The sequence below is a fragment of the Ceratotherium simum genome, chromosome 10 (assembly GCF_057802395.1).
Source record: "Ceratotherium simum simum isolate JZ-2026a chromosome 10, ASM5780239v1, whole genome shotgun sequence".
In the NCBI taxonomy this organism is placed as follows: domain Eukaryota; kingdom Metazoa; phylum Chordata; class Mammalia; order Perissodactyla; family Rhinocerotidae; genus Ceratotherium; species Ceratotherium simum.
This window is the reverse complement of record NC_141909.1, coordinates 46475891-46497384: the sequence shown is the minus strand read 5'-3', so window position 1 is coordinate 46497384 and position 21494 is coordinate 46475891. Positions and strand designations below refer to the sequence as shown.

The 21494-nt window shown below is 37.0% G+C and overlaps 1 protein-coding gene across 2 annotated transcripts in view; it reads right to left on the bottom strand.

The window, feature by feature from the left end:
* DIAPH3 (diaphanous related formin 3) overlaps positions 1 to 21494 on the bottom strand; it is a 480740-nt gene that overhangs the window by 437185 nt on the left and 22061 nt on the right. Inside the window, exon 2 of one of the 2 annotated variants that reach the window (XM_004433600.3) lies at positions 16559 to 16591. The exons of the other annotated variant lie outside the window; for it this stretch is intronic. Within the exon in view, the coding sequence (XP_004433657.2) occupies positions 16559 to 16591 (33 nt within the window). The remainder of the gene's footprint in view (positions 1 to 16558; positions 16592 to 21494) is intronic. 2 annotated transcript variants of the gene reach the window in all.

The following is a 21494-nucleotide window of genomic DNA, read 5'->3' as shown; positions in this document are numbered from 1 at the left end:
GAAAGAACTGGTGAACCGAAACATAAAAACAATAGAAAGTATCCGACTGAAACAAAGAGAAAAAAGAAAGGGAAAAGAAAGAACAGAGCAACTAAGATCTGTGATACAATACAAAATGTTGTAACACAAGTGTAATTGGGGTCCAGAAGCAGGAGAGAGAGTGAGAATGGTACAAAAGACATATTTCAGAAGATAATGACTGTGCTAATTGGGCCGGCCCCGTGGCTTAGCGGTTAAGTGCGCGCGCTCCACTGCTGGCGGCCCGGGGTTTGGATCCCGGGCGCGCACCGAGGCACCGCTTCTCCGGCCACGATGAGGCCATGTCCCACATACAGCAATTAGAAGGATGTGCAACTATGACATACAACTATCTACTGGGGCTTTGGGGGAAAAAAAATAAAATAAATGACTGTGCTAATTGATAAAATATATATGTATAGATATATATCAATTCACAGATCCAAGAAACTCAGCAAAGTCTAGGAAGAATAAATAGCAAAGAAAGGAAAAAAAAAAAGAAAGAAGAAAAAAACACCATGCCTATGCACCTCATAGTCAAACTGTTGAAAATTAAAAATAAAGGGCAAATCATAGAAGTGCAGCTAGAGAAACGAAGACATTATATACAGGAGAAAAAATGATAAAAATGATAACTAATTTCTCACCAGAAACAAATGGTGGCAAAAGACAATGGAATGGTGTCTTTAAAGTACTAAAAGAAAAATACTGTCCTTCCTGGGATTCTATATCCAGTGAAAATACTTTTCATAAATAGAAGCAAAATAAAGACATTTTCAGACAGACAAAAGCTGAGAGAATCTATCTTCAGCAGACCTGTACTACAACAAGTGTCAAAAGAAGTTTTTCAGGCTGAAGAGAAATGATACCAGATGGAATCCCAGATTCACAAAAAGAACCAAAGAGCAATGGAGAAGTTACTGTATTCGATGTTGGTGGTACAAAGATAAATGAGCTTTTTAGGACTTAAATAACAATCAAGTGGAGGAGACAAGCACATAAACAGGTAATTATATAGCTATATAGAAAGTGTAGCAAGAGTTACATACAATGTAATACAGTGCGGCGAAGAAGAGGGGCATCTCACTCACCAACATGAACACTCACTACTTTGGAATAACCCAGAAACATAAAATTGTCTCCACATGTCTATATGTCCCAGATGCTACTATCCCCAGTACATTAGTACCCTAATTCTTGATATTTGTTTAAAAAACTAAGAGACACCAAAAAAATTGTTTTAAGAAATGGGACTGGTTACCCTGTCTCCTGAATCACTACTTCATTGCTATCACTTCTATACAAGTAATATCAACTCCTGAGTGTAGAAACTATGCTGACTCCTCTTCACACACTACAAAAAAAAAAAAAAAAAAGAGCTAACTTAATTAATAAGCTAAACTTATAATGAAGTGAAATTAAGCAAAACATCATTAATGCAACATCAATATTATAAATGTAAACATGTCAATGAATGAGAATAGTAAGCCTGAGCAATTCATAAGCTAATTTGTGAATACATTACCTAATGGTTCCATCAGTGGTAGAAGGAATAAAAAAAATTTCAATTTTCATCAAAAACCAAAACTTTTTAAAATAAAAATCTCTAGAAGTCAAAAATAACAATGGTTAATATTATTTGAGCCCTTTCTATGGGTTACACACTGTGCTAAGAGCTTGAAATGTAGCATCAGGTTGAATGCATTTGTTTAGTCCTTACAGTGAGGAAACTACATGTCTAAATAATCAAGGACAAACTCCAAAACACTTTTATACGTAAAAATTTCACAGTATTTAGCTTATAAAATAGCGAAAAGGAAAAAAAAATCAACTCATTATGCTTTTAGAAGTAGAACTGCATTTGTATCAATTAACAATATCAGAATTTGTATAGCAATAATAAAGTGGAATTAGCACACCTCCCCCATAGGCTTAGCACCTAAAGTCAGGGTAAGTTTGGATTTTATCCAAGTGGAAAAACAAATTTGCACATTACCACTAGCATAGCTAGCTAAAGGCAAGATAGGAAAAATTAGCATATTCCTCTTGTAGCTTCCAAATCTTCAAAGGTCCAAATTGTAACATGAGATACAAAAGATCAGTGTTTCACAATTTTAATACAATGCTTTTATTTATTTTCCCTGATTAGAAAGGATGAAAGACAAAATAAGGAAGGAGACACAGGAGAAAAATAAATACAATCCTCCCTCCTACACTAGAACAGTAAACTAATTTGTTGAATACCTCGGGGTTAGAGTAAAAGCAATCGCAGGTATGGGATTGAGCACCACAGGTAGATTCCACATAATGTGGACACTATTACAAAGCTAGGTGCGAAGTGAACTTTATCAAATCATTTTAAATGTTCTAAAGAATTTCTTTTTAAAGACATGATACTATGACTCCAGTCATAAATGGAAAACAACAAATCACTCCTAATGTATCTTTCATGGGATTGCACATACAATTTGCTTAAAGCAAGGCACAATAGAACATAAAAGCAAACTTTTAAAATACTTCTGCTCATAAAAACACAACAGAAATCCCCATCATACTGACTCTTAAATTGGTTGTTATTTTGTATTTGGCTGGGAGTATGTGTCTTTTACAATTTGTGCACTGTGTAGCTACTTTTAGTTTTATATGAAATTCTTCTTTAAAGTTGAGCTAGAAACACAAATCAAGTAGGTGAAATACACAAATAATTTGCCTTTGTTGAAGAACTGGTTAAACACACAGAAGACTGAGGGGATCCTATTATAATGCTATTCGGAGGTGGTACACCACAATTAATTAATATGGCTTCAGCTGTGTCTGGGGTGCACTGAGTTTTATAAATTAATATCAGTTATCTTCAGGGGAAGTTAAGTGAGCACCCTACTGAGTATTATCTCACACTGATAGTCAGTAATGACAGTTTCAATAAAAATTAATTAAACCAAAAAACAGGCTCGAAAAACTTCTGTCTGGATTTTTAGCTATAGTGTAACACTAACAGTGAAAACGCAGTTTTCACTCTTAAAACATTTTAAATACTAACTGAGCACTGATTTTTTTTTAATTTACAAGAAAAGAAAGATATCATAATTATTACTCATCTTATAATTTGAAAAGTCTGAAAAACTATGTATGATCATGAAACCGAGGACGAAGGAGTTCAAGTTTCCCTGGATTAGGATGAAACTGTGCCTGCACCCACAAGGTTCACGTGGGAAACAAAGTAACCAAAGTTTCTGAGCTTGCCTTGCAGAACAGCAGGAGGGCAGCTGAAAAGAGAGTAACTTGCTGACAGCCCTCCACCTGACTAAGCATCATGCAGGAGCATTGAGAAGCTAAAATGAGCGATTGTAAGCTTCACACATCATAAGAAATATGAAAGTCACCCCTGCGCAAAAGACTCTTAGAACTTCAGCCCCCAAGGCCACGTGCTCCCCTCCCTGTCTTATTCTCACCATGTGCTTTGGAAAGACGCTTAGAACTGCATGTAGGCAAACTAATCTGTGACCAGTAGAAAGAATAACCTGTTAGCAGAAAATTTACGTCCTCTGCCCAAACTGTTCCTTCTGTCCTGGATAAGGAAGGAACTGAGGTTCTCTTAGATTCCTCAGGAATGTCGCATCCAGCAGATCTGCTATGGAGAAGTGCCCAATGTTCTGCTGACATCCATCACCCGACATTTCTGAGCCCCCTCCCCAACCCCGTTTCACTTACATAAGTCATTTCCAAATCAGGTCCCTTTAAGATGGGTTTCTTAGGACAATAGTCCACCATCTTCTGATTTGCTAGCTTATCACTTACTGAAGTTCTTTCTCTACCACCGCCCCGCTTGGCCTTTTATCTTGTGGCAAGCAGATCGAGCCCTTGTTTGGCATCAATCATAAACAAACTTCCTTAGAACGCCTAAGGAAGTAGATGTTTTCATGCAATCCAGGAAAATTAACCAAATAAAAGTTCACTGTAATTACAGAATCAATTGTATATGAATGCATATCTGAAATCCAGAAAAAAATATATCACTTAAAATTACCAATTTTCACGCAATCGTGTACTATATTTAGGAGGAGGAAAAAGCCTAACAGCTAAAATAGCTTTGCTTTTTAATCAGCTTTGTTACTAAGCAAGCAACTTGCTGATTGAAAACATGGCTCCAGAGTCTAACTTCTGAATGCTGCCCAGCCAGTTGCTTGCTGTGTTACCCTAACCAAACTACTTAAACCTTTCATGATAGCACCTATCACAGTGAGTTGTTAATAGGAAATAAAACCACTACTCACCTTTCAGCTTCAGGTTAAAAGAAATGCCTTAGCTGACCACTCTATCTAAAGTAGCACATGTGCCCAACCACACACTCTTCATTCTCTATCACAGCACGTTTTATTCCTTTTATATGTCCTTTCATATGAGTTATGAAAACCTGTAATTATTTATTTTGTAATTGTTGACTCTCTTTCCCACTAAAATATGTGTCATGCCAGACAAACCATCAACTGTCTTAGTCACTGTGGTAGCCAGTCTCTAAGATGGCCCCCAATGATCCTCTGACTTGTGTAACCAATAGGATATTGTGGAAATTATGCAGTGTGATTTCCAAGAGTAGATCATAAAATACATTACAGCTTTTGTCTTGCTCCCTTTTGGTTCCATCACTCTGAGGTACACCAGCTTCCAGATCAGAAAGACACTCAACATCACCTAAGGGGAGGCCCACATGGCAAAGAACTGAGCTAAAGAAGCATGGAGGCCTCTTGCCAACAGCCATGTGAGTGTGCCATCTTGGAAGCCCCTGTTGAGCCTTCAGATGACTTATATTATATAGTAACAGATGACTAATGCAGAGCTCCTCACAGAACAGTACTTTTAAATAGCTCTAGCCTACATCTTCACTGCAACTTCATAAGACCTCAAGCCAGAACCTCCTAGCTAAGCAACTACCAAGTTCCTGACCCTCAGAAACAGTAGGAGATAATAACTGTTTGCTGTTTTAAGTCACTTAGCTTTAGAGTAATTTGTTACGCAGCAACAGATAACTATTACATTCACTGTTGTATGTTGAGTCTATATAGCACAGAAGCAGGCAGATAGCCAGCAGTCAATTAACACCTGAAGATATGAATGAAAGAACAATTACCGGACGATAAAATCCATAAAATATAGTGCTGACCCTGTGGATGTTTACCAGTAGAGGGTAAACGTGATAAAGACTAATCATAAATTAAGGCAAAATATTGTAAATGCCCTCAAGAAAATCCTAATCCAGGTGAATTAGCAACTGATAGGAACCAGTGATTAATTCTGGAGTGGAGAAGGAATCTCAAGAGAGCCTTTGGAAAGATGATACATCTGGAAACCCTGTGGGGCTGACGTGAGAATTACAGGAGAATTACAGGTACATGTTAACAGCTCAACAGTATGCCTGGCTGGTCCATGGTCTTTACTAAAATGCTAGTGACATCACTATTGCAAAGAAACATCATTGTGTGGGTAAAATTGACCATTCATTGTTTCAGATGTGATAAGCTAACCATACCAGTCATAGACCACAATCTTATCACCCAGTAATAATTCCCACCAACCCACCCACTACTGCATTCTAACTTCAAAATTCCTAAATGTTACAAATGGGCTTTTCCGGCTTTAAATTTGTATTTTAGTGAAATTATAAAAAGTTCTTTAGCCAGAGGCTTCTTTGAAATGAAGAAAATTTACCACTATCTCCCCAAAAATGCTACCTACTTACAATCTTTTGTTCACATTTAGATTTCATATAGTATTTTAATATTATGAAATGGGAAACATATTTAAGAATCACGCTCTTAAAATTCCTTTAAATTGCTTGAAGATAAGTTACAACATGAAATGTATCCTACAGCCAACTGCTGCAGAGCAGCCAGTGGAGATGCTGGCATAGGGAAGAACTGAGGCCTCCCAGCGACAATCAGCACCAACCTGCCAGTCAAAAGGGAGCCAGCCTGGAAACCTTGGAAATTTTAATATAGTAATATATATTCATCTTCATGAATGCATTACATAACATGAGGTAATGGAAAGTCTAATTTCAACAGGGTGTTGAATATAAACCATATTTTGAAAAATCTTCAATAACTAATGTGCTTTGATAATATCTTTGATTTCTGTGGTAATAAAGTCGCAGGTCAAACGCGACTCTGTGTGTTTGGTGTTTTTATTTTGCCTATTTCATAATTTTTAAAAATACTAAATTTTACTTAAAGTTTAATGAAAATAAAGATTTAATTTTTTCCCACTAAGTTGAAGGACATCATGAATTCTACCACAGATCCCTTGGTGGTCCATGGACCACAGGTTAAGAACCTGGTACGTAGATATGGAATAATAACAGAAATAGCAGCGGAAAAGAAAGTAACTCAAGTTCTAATGTGTTCAATGAATCAGTGGGAGGGACTAGAAGACCTACAGCTGAGACCAACAAGGAAAAATGCAACAGAAATGCTCAAAAAGAGCTGGCAGCTTTGAAGGAAGAAGCCACCAGGAGAGTAAAGCCTTCAAAGAAAATCTAGGTTTCCGTTAGAGCAAGAAAGAAGGCAAATATTCAAAGACAGGCTTTGAGCTCCAAAGGGCAAAGCAGGAGGGTCTGGGAAGTCCAGAGGAGTTAGTTAATATCAGATAAGAAGAATAAATGGAGCTGAGTAGGGAGAGAAGCATCTAGGTGCTTACTGATGATATGGATTGATTATGACTTCTAATGTGACTTAGGTCACAGAAAAGTGATTCAAATTGTAATAACTAATGAAAATTAATCAGGAAACGAATCAACCCATGTGGACTGTATCCTCAATTCATCTTCTGTCTCTACTGCCTCTACCCTAGTTCATGCCACTTGGACAACTGCTCCAGCCTCCTAACTTGCCTCTACATCTTCACTGCTCCTCTACCCCTACCACTCCCCAGGTATGCTCTACACTGACATCACTTTGATCTTAATGAAAGATCAAATCCAATCATGTCCCTCACTCTTATGCTTAAAACCTTTCAACCTTTGTATCCCCATTACTCAGAGGATATTCAAATATCCTACCATGACTCAAAGGTCGATCTTGATCTGTACCTTACATCCTCTCCAGACAGTCTCTTCACCACTCTACCACCCTTACACTTTATGACCTAAATGTAATGAATAACCTAGAGTCTCTTAAATGTACACATGTTGTCTCTTGTGCCTAGACCCTATCCACACCCACAACTCATATCCCATCCCCTTAATCTGGCTAATTTCAACTCAATCTTCAGCAATCAGTTTGAACTACATGTTATGTAGGAGCCTTCATGACTCCTCAAGACTGGCTTTGAGGCCCACAGGCCTAGTGCTTACCATTACATAGTATGTATACTACTGTGAAACCACTTCTTATGCATGTTTACTCAACTAAGGTAAAAGTCCTTGAGAACAGTAATTGTTATTTTATTCACTAAACTACTCCTGGAAATTAGCATGGTTCTAAGCATGTAATGGGTATTCTATTAATATATGTTAAGTGAATGAATTGACAAATAGCTTTCTATCCTCCATGTCTGGGACACAAGCCATTGCTTCTTCCCTTGTTAATTCCTTCTCAACAATATCAGAAAGAATGTTAGGTGTTATGCCTTTTATATATTCAATAAGAAAGCCCAGACTCTTCTCAACACTGATCAAAGAGCAGTCCCCTCCACTAAAAACAAGCATGAATTCTGTAATGCAATACCATGGAGTGGGCGAGGAAAATATCCACTCAAAGGAAAGGAATGCAAAATTACTGAAAAACGATTTAATATTCAAAAAACTCCAAAGTTATACCTACCCACATTTACTCAAAGTACAATTCTAATTGGAAATATTCAAATATTATAATACTATATACTTGAAAGGAAATATACATTAGCTCTGTAAATAAATATTACACTTTATTTTTAAAAGACTTGGACCAATATTACCCATACACAAAAATCATCTGAAGATATTAACAATTGCTTTCTACTTGCCAGCCTGACACTTCCACTAAGAATCCATTCAGTTGATATACAGGAAGTTAACCTGTTAACAGAGGCAGAAAATTACTACAATTGCTGCCAGCCTGGACTCTGACTTGTTCTTCAACACTCAGCTGAACTCACCTTCCCCAAGATCAAAGTTGACCTTACCATCTCCACTGAACCTTCCATACTGTTCCATCCCCTATCACACTGCACTACAACTGTATACTGATTCTGTACACTGTATCTGTTTCCCCACTGTTCCCAGAGGGCAGAGACAGTCTTATTCATCTCTGTATTCCTATAACAGTACTAGACACTCAATAAATGCTTAATGAATGAATGGATAAAAGGATGAATAAATGTCTGCATACCCTACTACATCTTGTACATATTCAACTCTGAGAGCTCTTGATCTTATTCCCAAGTTTCTACTGATTTGAGGAGGAGCTCTCTAAAATACCCCATAAATATTTAAAGATTCTAAGATAGTACTTAAGTGTTACTACTGAAAATCTAAGTACAGGAAGCTCTAATTAACTCATATTAATGGGCTCAGAAAGGCCCACCTGACTTAGTGAATAGTTTAAATTTTATAGAACTTGTTTTGATGTATTTTACCACATATATTCAGTTGCCCCAGTCCATGCTGGTATTTCTACTTTACACAAAAGAATATATTTTGAATACATAATTTTACAGAAAAACTGTGGAAAGCACTATGCTTTTTGCTTTATCACTCATTGTTTTTAACTTACCAAGGAAAATATAATAAGTTTATAAAGATGCAAAATGAACTTGAACTGTAGTACAGAAAGCTTTATACCCTACTAGGCCAATACGATAAAATTATTTTAAATAATTCCTTTAAGTTGAGCTCTTTTTTAAAGCTAATGATTTATGTTCTATTAACTGACTCGTAAGTTAGCCACACATTCAGATAAATTAATTTGGTTATTTTCTTTCATTACTATGATGTCTGATTTAGCATAGATCCTACAAGACATCACATCCAAGTAGGTACAAGAGTAGTCTGCAGGTAGACAAAACCCAGTCCTGTTAGGAATGCTCATCTGGGGAACTCATCTTTGAGTAAACCAGCCTCACAGAAAACACCAGGAATGTACTGGAGTGGTCTTGTAGCAGTGAGTCATATGGAGTGAGTCAGGAGGCCCGTAGAGAACAGGGAAAGCTTCTCAAAGCACTCATCAGAGCCACACCCAGACCAGATGATATCCTCAGTGGCTCTAAGACCCCCTTCGTGGTGGGAAACTTTGAGGGGAACCAGGAAAGCCTGAACCTATATCTGGGAACAGGTTGCAGGTGCTCGATCGGTGAAGTGGTTTCCATACAGAGCTTTTCTTTGTCCTTTGCAATTTAAAAAAAATCTCATATCCTTTACCAGTTGACATCTCTCAGTCACACACACCACTATTCCTTTGGGATAAACCTTTCTCAGTTTTGTTTAATAGAAATATGCAAAATCATTTCTTATCATAGAAAACATCCTAGATACAATGTCTTTACAATTATAATTTTCTCAGGATTAAGATCAATGGCTGATACAATTTTTCTTGTCAAGTTAAAGGTCAGAAGTCTCATATAGATGGCTTCAAGGGAAAAGAAGAAAATAAGGAAATATACTTTTAGATTTTACACTGGCACTCTCCATGGAGAAACGGATAGCACTTAAGCGGCAGTGTAACTCTCCTGGTAAAGATTATGTTCTCTAGAGCCACAGTGCCCGAGTTTTCCTGGCTGCCCCATATGACTTTGAACAAGTTGCTTAATCTTTCTCTTGCCTCTGTTTCTCCATCTTTAAAAATGGGAGTAATGCCTACTTAGAGGCTTGTTGTGAAAATTAAGTGTGTTCATAAAGCTAACATTGAGAATACTACTTAACACATAGCCAACAATTACAAGGTCCTTACTATCACTAAACACACCTTCCTCCAATCAGTAAGCCCAATTCCCTAGTTATGTTTCTACATTCCCCAAGCAAATTCTCCAGCAACTGATTGCACATCTTTCTCTTCCCTGGAAGTTTCCTGTATGTTGACTGAGATATGCATATCAAGTTAGAGAGGCAGGGTCCTACCATGAGGGCCTTATATGCCATGTTAAAGAGCTTAGGCTTGACCTGTAGATAACAGATGCAACTAAGCAGTTTCAAATAGAGTAAAATATGGTCAGACATGCAATTTAGATAGGTCGCTCTGGTTGCTATGCAGAGAGCTGGATTTTTAGGGAGCAACAGAAAGTTACTGTGAGGGTCTTAACAAGAGATGGTAAGGGGCTTAGTGCTCTGAGAGAAGGAACTGAGAAAAGAAAACAGATTCTAGGATAATTAGAAATAAAAATTAAAAGGGTAAAGCTACCTTCCATGAGAATATAAGAATAGAAACAAGTTTAAGAGGAAAATGAAAGGTTTAATTTGGGGCACACAGGATTTCCAGTACAGATGAGACATCCATATGAAGGTATTCAGTAGGCCAGTGTATTAATATGTCTCAACTTGAAGAACAGGACATAGAGGGAGACATAGACAAAGGTGATCACCCAAGTCAAGCACTATATACAGAGGAGAGCAGGGGCTTCAGTAAAGAAATCTGAGAAATAACAATAATTTAGATAGGTAAAAGAAAAATATACATAATAGAGATAGAAAAGGTCAGAGGGATATGAAACCGATCAAGTTTGGTGTCACAGAAGCCAAGAAATATTTGTTCATCAAAGAGGAAGGAGACAACTGTATCAAGTAGAGCAGATAAATCCAGTAAATTTCCAAAGACTGAAAACTAATGAATATTACTGAGGATAAAAAGGGTCACTTCATAATGACAAAGCATTTACAACAATTCTCAATGTACATGCACTTAATTGCCGAGCTTTAAAATATATGGAGCAAAACTGTTAGAAGTAAAAGGAGAAATAAAAAATCCAAAATTATACTTGGAGACTTTAACAATTCTCTCTCAATAATTGTTAGAACAAGCAGAAAGAAAATCAGGAATACAAGACGTAAACAATACTATCAACCAACTTGACTTTTTTATTATTCATAGACCAATTCTAACACAAGCAGAAAGCACATGGAACATTCACATAGAGCACATTCTGGGACAGAAAGCAAGACTCAAAAAATTGAAAAGTATTGAAATTACACAAACTATGGTCTCTGGCCACAAGGAAATTAAATTACAAATGAGTAATAAAGATATCAGGAAAATCCTCAAATATTTAAAAGTTAAACATCATAAACCTAAATAACCAGTGGGCTAAGGAAGAAAACAGGAAATTAGAAAACATGTTGAACACTCAGAAAATGATGTAGCTAAAGTAGCTCTCAGAGGCAAATTTATAGCATGAAATTCTTATATTAGAAAACAAATTTCTCAAATCAATTATGTAAGCTTCCACCTTAAGAAACCAGAAAAAAGAATAAAACATAGGAAGGAAATAAAGATAAAACAAAAAGAATTGTAAAGAAAATCAGTGAAACCAAAAGCTGGTTCTTTGAAAAGACCAATAAAATTGACAGACCTCTAACCAGACTAATGGGGGCAAAAAAAAATAAGACAAATTATCAATATCAGGATTGGAAAAGGGGGAAATCAATACAGATCCTACATTAAAATAAGGAAATATCACAACAATTCATAATTCAACATAGATATGAAAAAATTCCTTGAGAGACAAACTACCAAAGCTCACTCAAGAAGAAAGATAACTCAAACAGTCCTATATCTAGTAATAGACATTTCAAACATGATAGGAATAGCAAATAAGCAACAAAAAAGATGCTCAACTTCATTAGTCATTAGGGGAAACAACATGTCAGTTTCTTATAAAGTTAAACATACACTTACCATGACTGCCCCTCCAAGATGAAAACATATATCCACAAAAACAACCGTACTCCATGGTTCATAGCTTTACTCCTAATAGCCAAAAACTGGATACAACCCTTACTGTTGAATATATAAACCAATAGTATCATGAAGCAACGAAATACTATTCAGTAATGAAAAGAACAAATTTCTGATACACCCAAGCCCTAGATGAGTCTCCAAAGCATTATGCTAAGTAAAAGAAGTCAGACACAAACGCAATGTACTATGTGATTCCGTTTATATGAAATGGTAAAAACTGAACTATAGTTCAGAAAGCTGATCAGTGTTTTCCAAGAGCCAGAATGGGGGAAGAGAATTGACTGCAAAGGTCACACCTTTTGGGGTGATGGAAATCATGACAGTAGTATATACATGATTATATACATTTGTCAAAATTCACCAAATTGCACCCTTAAAATTGGTGCATTATATTGTATGTAAATCATACCTCAATTAAAAAAGTACATGTTACTAATCACACCACTAATATTGTGAATCCATGGTTTACCAAACATTTTGGCATAAATTAATTTATCCCTTAAAATTCCATATAAACGGAATGCTGCGGCTCCAAAGCTAAGCGACTTCTGCAAAGACACACAGCCGCTAACCCAGCTCTCCTACATTCAACTACATGTCATAAAGTGAGAGAAGATCTCAGAACTTCCTCGAGTTGCTGTACAGGCCAGTGTGTTTTCTAGCTATAGCTGTGAACCATTTGTAGATCATGAAATCAATGCTTTTCTTTAAACGGAATGAAAAGGAGTAAAAGAGGAATGGAAAGAAAAAGAGCAGACTTCATTATGCTTAGAAACATTAAATACTGGTTCTGGAAACTTTTCTTTCAACTGCGAGAGAATCTGTATACATGTGCTGGGCTACAAAATAATAATTTCTCACTGTGGGTCCTAGTCCAAAAGGTTTGAAAACCGTCACTGCAAGCCAAACAAGGGATTACAATGGTAATACTGGTTGCAGCGGGATTAAAGAGATGAAAACGATCAGGAAGAGAACAGTACTGCAGACAAATGGTTGTGAGGAACAAGGGAGAAAAATGCAAGTCAAAAACAACTCGTAGACTGCAAAAAACTTCAGAGGACACTGACGGATAACTCAGCATTGCGAGGTCCACATTCAATTTCCTCCAGCTTCCTTTTCAAACTTATCTCCCCTCACTGTCCTCTCCCCAACCTTTCTGCCTCTACAAGGAAAGCTGTCTTCTCAGCCCAGGTATCAACAAGGCAGGGCTGTAAGCTAAATGATTTTTTTCACCTTTCTATTACCCTAGCACCTTGGACTGCACTTTATACATAGTGAACGCTCAGATATTTGTAGAACGAACACTGTTCAAAGTATATTAACTCTGCCCAGGGACCTCAACGCTCAAGTAATACCTCATTCCTTTAACGGAACAGTGTCCTATGAAATTAAACTCTGATAGTAACTCAAGAAATAACCTTGAAATGTGAAGTACTTTTGCAGGCCTTTAACAAAGCAACTTAAAGAGATGGGTTTTTACCATTAAAGCGTCCCAGGCTGTTTCTATTTCATGTCTCCGAAATATTGTTATTTAGACATACGACTACAGTAGACGCCATTCTTAATATGCCTTCTCTCAAGCTCTGCCCTAAGAAAAGGCTACTCACACTAAGAAGTTCTAAATTAAAAGCACACATGCAACGTATATGTTGTGGGGGCGGCAACCTTTAATTAGAAAACATACTGTTAGCACACGAAGCATCAGTGGCAAATGCTTCCCTGAGCTCTAACTCACCAGAAATAGTTAAGAGCCGTCCAAGTATCCAGCTATCCTTTCCCTCCTCATAGCTCTGCATTGATCTCTAGCACACACACACCCTGTAAAGGTTCAGCTGCAAACGCATCACACCACCCCTCTGTCCACATATCAGGAAATATTTTTAAAGGGGGTTAAAAAGGGACAGAACTGAATGCAGCAGTTCAACACACTGCAGCTTAAATGAAACTCACCAAACCCTATGAGGAAGGCAGACCAGGTATAATTAGTCCTGCTTTACAAATAAACGGACAATCAAATAATTGATCTGCCAAGGTCACAGAGCTAAGAAGTGGTGAAGTTCTGTCTTTCAGCAAGAGTCTTCTAATTCCAAATCCAATGCTCTTTCCACACTGCATCAATCAACAAGGACCAAGAAAATTTACTTTTGGTGTGTCCTGCTCAAGATCGCCATGCTTATTCTCTAACCTCCGCGACAATGGAGCCAGCTGCCTAAACTAGACTGCCTGCTGGATCCTTCCCTGGACTCAAGCCCTGGCCTAATCAAGAGCCAGGCTAAAGCACGAGATCAGAAGAGAACAGTGAGAGCTGAGGAGACAGCAGCTCAGCCAGCCAGTCAAGGTGAAGGGGGTCAATGAGGAATCCAGGAGACACGGTCATATGTACATCTAAGATGAAGGCAGGGGCAAGGCAACAATCAGTGATCCAGGCAGGTGGTCAGAAAGACTGACAGCAGGTCCTTGTTAAAGCTTCTGTATCCTATCAAAGGCAAGATTCCATCTCTGGGAAGCCTGACCAGGGCCAACCCCAGCCCAGATCCATGGAAACCACAACACCAGGCAGGTTATCAAAACTGTGACTCATTCTTTCATTTGTTCAACAAATTTATGAAAATGCTTGACATGAGCCAGACAATATACCTGGAAGTCTTAATAACAACACATTGTCTCTGCCTTCAAAAGGTTTAAACCAGTGAGAAAGATAATAAATGATGTACTGCTTTGATAAAAATAAGGCACTATGGTAAAATCCACACGTTCTGACCAGTTGCAAGGATGAGAGGAGAGTCCAGAAATGGAGGAAGATGGAGAAGGAAGATTAAGGAAGTCTTCACTGAGGAGGAACCCATCTATTAATGTAAGATCAGAGCAATATGGCTTCTAGAGTGGCTTGTTGAAGCCACTCCATAACATGACTTTCTAGAACTTAGGACAGAGTCATATAATGAAGATTAAGGGCAGAGTCTGGATGAAAAGAGGGGAAAAAATGTAGAATGCCCATAAAATATGAACAAACCTAAAAATATCATCCTATAGAATACTATTCAGCAATAGAAAGGAATGAAGCAGTGATATATACAACATGGATGAACCTTGAAAACATTATGCTAAAGGAAAGAATTCAGTCACAAAAGATCACATATCATATGACTCCATTTATATGAAATGTCCAGAGGAGGCAACTCTATAGACAGGAAGTAGACTGGCAATTACCTAGGTTGGGGGAGTTGAGGATAACTGGGAGTCACTGCTTAGGGTACAAGGTTTCTTTGTGGGTGATGAAAATGTTCTAAAACTGACTGTGGTCGTGGTTGTACAACTCTGTGACTATACTAAAAAACCATTGAATTGTATATTTTAAATGGGTGAACTGTACGCTATATTATATCTCAATAAGGCTGTTACAAACATACCAATGTATGTTCTCATAAAAGTTCAAACAGAAAAATTGCAGATGGTTTTATTATCGGCCTGAAGAAGCTATTTGAAGGCTGAGTCAATAGAGTGAAGTGTACAGGTTTGGAGGTATGCAGAACAAGAGTCAACCACTTGCCAGTTGTGCATACTTGGATGAGCTACCTACTTAACCTGTCTGACCCTCAGCGCACTCTGGTAAAATGAAGACAACATCTACCTTGCAGGGTGAGAAATTATATACATAATACGCATAAGTGCTCCACATTGTTACAGTTTTCTAAATACTATGATATGAAAAATAAATGTTATCCAGAGAAGTTTACATAAATATCCTCTTCTTAGATACTATCCAGGGGAATAAAGCATAAACATTCTAATTCAATTTTTTTAAATCCTCCATGTCAAGATCTATGTCTCCATCTTCACACGTCCACCTTACCCAGGTGCCTAAGATGGTACTTTGGATATCACAGGTGGGAAACATTTTTTGAGTGCTTACTATGTTCTAGGCTATTTCATATTTAATATAAGGTGCATTTGAATTCAAAGCCTGGTCAATAGAATGCCATGCTTTGTCCTCTATATCATGTTTATATATTTTTGATGTTTTTGTTTATTAGGGTCTTGTTGTTGTTCTTGTTACTATGCTATTAACCAGAGTCACATTCAAAAATATATTTCTCAGAAAAAAATGTACTTGAATATGCAAAAATCTGCAATGGTGCTACAAAGTGTTAACTACTTATAAGAAAGTCTATTACTTTCAAACACAGAACAATAGTAAGGCATGCTCGATTCTCTCATTTTTAAGCAAAATTTTTTAAAATACATGCATGATATTTTAGTCTGGTTTACTTTAATTAGCAACTACATAGTCTTGAAAAGCTGACATGTCTTTAGCTATTTTTTCTTTCTCTTTTTGAAGGGAGCAATTTATCCCCCCAAATTGAGAGCTGATTTGAACGCTTCAAAGTTGACTAACAATTTGTGATTAAACAAATTTAACATATCAACTAGTCCCTTTTACTACTTAAAAGCAACAATTTAATGTATTTTACCAGTTCTGCCTCTTATTTTAGCACTATAAAAACAGTACATTTCCAAAACATGCGGTTTTTAGCAATTTCAAAGATGTTAGTGCAGCACGCCATCAGCATTACACGGTTAGTTCAGATTAACAAAGGAAATGTGGAGGATAACCTTACCATATCATCCGTCAGTGTCCTAATATTTAAGTGCTGCAAATGAAAGAAACCAAACATATCAGTAATTTAAACAGCTTTTTTTATTTTAGTTAATAGAGTACATTTAAAATTCTACAATGCTAAGTTGAATGTAATTAAATTCCTGACAGTCTAATAAAAATGCATTATATATTATCTTAATCACTTTCTCAAGAAGATGAACAAAAGTTACCCTGAATGTCGTTTCAAACATTTCCTAAAATTTCTTAGATTTGTAAACCTCACAAACTAGGAACCTAACTGTGGTACGATCAATATATTCTCCCAATTAAAAATATTAATTACTGTTAAGTATATGGACTTAGAACACAATGGATAGAGATTTACATACGATTTTCAGAAGTTTTTCATATTATGAAACAGTGAAACTTTAAATCTACCATTAGCATGCAGCATAGCAGATAATGAAGTACTTTGCTGGCTTAATTAACTTAAACAATTCTAGTAACAAAGAAGAGAGCGCTGGAATGACTATTTGCATCTTTAACATCAGTTTGATTTATCACCAGTGGTGACAGTAGACACTTTTCAATTTCATTGCTAGCTTCTTTGAGAACCCTTTTGCTGATTTCCTTGCTAGACAAACATAAGGCCACTTTAGAAAGTGAATAAATTAGTTTCCTGCAAGGTGGAGTTCAAAAGAAAAAGTATTTAGAGGGAAAACAAAAACAAATCTAAGTTTTATAAACTTGGAGTTGGGCAAGATTTTGAATTCAAGTAGCTGGAATCAATTTCCAATTGTCCCTCCTCTTATTCATTGTAGCACTAGATCTTAGAGCAGAGAAACAATCAAGTGCATTTCCTAAATAGGAAATCAGATCTCCTACTTTACACGTACCAGCCCTGGTGGTCTGGTTAAGATTCAGCTCTCTCCCCACTGTGGCCCCGGGCTCATTTCCCATTCAGGGAACCACACCAGCCATCTCTGTTGTCCTACTGTGGTGGCTGCATGTTGCTGTGATGCTGAAAGCTATGCCACCGGTATTTCAAATACCAGTAGGTTCACCCGTGGTGGACAGGTTTGAGCAGAGCTTCCAGACTAAGACAGACTAGGGAGAAGGACCTGGCCACCCACTTCTAAAAAAACCGGCCGTGAACACCCCTGTGAATAAGCAGCAGAGCATTGTCTGACACAGCACAGAACTCGGCAGCACTAACTACTTTATAAGTGTACAAGAACATGTGCTAGCATGCATCATCCAGCAGAATAAGTGGCACACAGGTAAATTAAATATTTATTGACAGAATAAAATTTATCATTCACGTTTATATGCTGAACTATGCCTTTATGATCATGAATCTACCTCAGTGATGATCCAGATTAAAAATCTGTACCGTGTAAATCACTATCCCAGATTGTCTTCTCTCTTACTGTCACCAAGATGTTGCTTCTTCTAGCGCAGAGAAAACATTAACTGGAGGGACCCAGAATGAGTTTTGTATCTACCAAAGAGAATACAACTGAATAAATGACCACACCACTAGCCACTGCCACACCGCTAGCTTCCAGACTGAATTGCCTATTAAACTAGGAACAAAGAAGTAATAATACTCAATTACAAAGGGTTAGTATTTAATTCTGGACTGTAGAACTTGCTTATAATCAATACTACTTTCAGCCCTTGAAATCAACAAGTATGCACAGAGGTCCCTAAGAGTAGGTGTGATCCTTAGCAGGACTATAAAATTTCTGAGGCACTTAGGGCCACAGTCTCATCCCAGTGACCGTTACTAGAATTAAACCCAAATCTGCATGGCTCTCAAGTTTGCAGAGAAAGGAGCCATGGAAAGGCTGTGTGGGGCTCCCTTCCTCAAACTTCCTGGTGTCTGTGGGCTTTCCCGTCAATAGAGCTTTCTAGCCCCTTGCATTTGGTTAACCACGTCTCTCTCATTCTCCAACCAGAGTTATCACCCCAATCACAACCCACATCACACCTGAAAAGGGCCCTTTCAAGTTCCTCTGACAAGAAGAAAGGAATATAGCCAACTTCCGACACAATAGCATTCTAGGTGGCCTAACGCTTAGAAAGTAAGGCCAAAAAAAAGCATAAAGCTGAAATTCTACTTAGAATAGGATGTCACAATAAAGAGAAAACATCTACTTACACAAATGAAATATTCCCAAATACCAGTTTGAGTTGCCTAAGGAAAACACCATAAAAGTGATTTTAAAAAAAGACAGGACACTGAAAATAGACAATTTTCAAGAGAAATGAGAGTAGAGCCCATGCAAGATTTATGAACTAAAGACTACATAGAAGATACAGAAAGTAAAAGACTAGATAGGAAAAGTAGGAGATGTGGGTTACATGATGCAAAATCCAGAAGATGTAAATAACCAAGAGGAACACTTTTATCTACCTTCAAAGGCCTAAAATTGCACAGCCTTTTAGAGTTGGACACATAACTTGCAAAAAAAGTGCAGTCATTCTCATGTAGAAACAAGACACATAAGGATCCATTTCTGTCACAGTTTTTTTTTTTTTTAATATATATCCTTAAATCATCTCATTGAGGGTCTAGCTTTTAAAAAATTCAATTAATTTATTAAATGCTTGACTTGTTTTTTAACTGTATAAACTTGCATGAGTTCAGTTACAAACCATATTATTATCCACAATCTTTCACAAAAAAAGAACATGTGATAAATTCCAACAGAATTATAATGCAGGGGTAGCTTACACTGAAGAGCAAGAAAACTCAAAGGAATGTAAGTGTGGGAAGTTTAACAGTCTGACAGAAAAGCAAGAAGCTAAGGTCAAGTTCATTATTCCTTCTCTTCTGGAAAACACTTACCTATCGATTCGCACCACCAGCAAGAGAAGCCCATAGGGCAGGAAATGACAGCAAATTCAAGGGCCCATGACAGGACTGGAGATATTGACTACCAGAGTCAACAGCTGGAAAACTGACCTAAAAATTTTGGTTTCTATGTCAAAACAGTAAAGCCAGAATAAGTTTCACTTCAAGATTTAGCTTTCAGAAAATAGAGATTACATAGCTATTTGTTTACACATCTGCAATCTGAAAGAAACCACTACAGACATGCTAGCATTAAAAAATTTGAATAGATCTAAGCATGAGTAATTTACCCCCAAACCTGAAATACCCAATCACAGTCCACTTCAAACATGACCGAAAGAAAAAGAAATAAACACAAAATACTTAGTGAAAAAATGTAAAGGCTGTAACAAGTGGCACTCTTTTGTAGGATGTTTGAATGTCAATATTAATTCAAGTTTATTATAAAGTTTACATTATCTCAAGGTTTTACCTATTTATAGATTTATAAAAAGTGGAGGGAGGGGGAGGAAAGGAAGGAATGACTGACATAAAATCCTCAGATAATTTTGTGAGGTTTTGGCCTTGCTTTTGTGGAAACAAAACTACAAGGGTGACATCCTTAATTAAAAAAAAGAAAAAAAAATCTTTATTATAAAAAAATTACTGCTTTTATACCGGCACTTGAGGTACTGTTTAAATGCCTGGTTAACCAAGACACTTAAAAAATGAAGAACTATTTCTGTTTTATAGCTACCAGCAATGCTCTTTACCGTATTTTCCGGTTGGGGAAAAGAGGAACCTCAAACATCAATCCAGTCCATGAGTAACATTTGCTGATATCCACACCAAGAAGGAAATAGAAACACAAAATCAACTATTAATTGGAAGCAAATAGGAACACTTTTTAAAAATAACTTAATAGCAACTCTAGTGTCACATTTGCAAAAAAAGTTAAAAGCATACAGTTTTAGACATATTAAAACATTCACACCTAAATGTGACTCTGTGATCTTTAGTTATATTACCTGGCCTATGATTCTATAAGTGTTATTAATGCTTTATAGCAATGCGAAAGAATAAAACTGGTAATATCAAAATATAAATACTTCTGAACACAGGACCACTGGTAATTGGTTAAGGTGTGGAATTAAAGCACATTTGGGTTCTTTTCCTAAGCCAAAACCTCACCCTTCTTCCTGTGTTCCCACGTTCCTCAACTTGCTAATTCTATTTTCTCCCTAAAAAGTGAGGAGCACCGCATATAGATAGGTAACGTTTTCTGCTAATGGCTGTTCCTAAGATGAATGGTCAAGAGGATCACCCTGGAATTGAAAGAGAGTAAAGGTCTTTATAGATTTTTTTTCAAAAGAACATAGGATCCGAAAAAAAAGGGAGAAACAGAACATAGGTCTCTATATTCCCATTTAAGCAAGGCATCAAAACCTTCACTGAAGATAGTACATGCTGTCAAAAAATAGATCTAGAGCTTTCAGACCACTGTATGAAATGCTGTAAATATCCAGAGGTATGAAGAAACAGTCCTGCCCCCACCAACTTAATTTACAGGTAAGTAACAAAGACCAGATAAATTATATAATACAAAGCAATATATAAACTTCTGAGGTCCACGTGCAATGAACAAAAAAGATTCCAAGCTGTAGCCCAAGACTTTTAGCAAATTTTACTTTTTCTTTCATTGGTTAGCACATTTGAACTAGCAGAGAGTAAAGGGCCTGTCCATTGACGTCAGGCTCATGACGGTCACCACCAGGTGTCAAGCTACTAAGCTTGGATCACTGTCATCAGAGCCAACTACATGGTAATATTTTAAAATATTTTTTAGATATTGCAATTTAATTACATTAAATTTACATCATTTAACTGGGTCATTAAGAGGAATTACCAACTAGAGGAAAACCTGTAAGATTAATGCCTCAAACACACTTGACTCGGACCCAATTTTCATAAACTAGACCCTCTAGACCAGCTGATTGTTAGCGTGCACAAGAAACACACCAAGATTATCTTTGTAAAAATAGACTCCAGTGGCCTCAGCTTCCCAAGATTCTGATTCAGTGTCTAAGGCGGGGCTTAGCAACCTGCATGCTTAAGA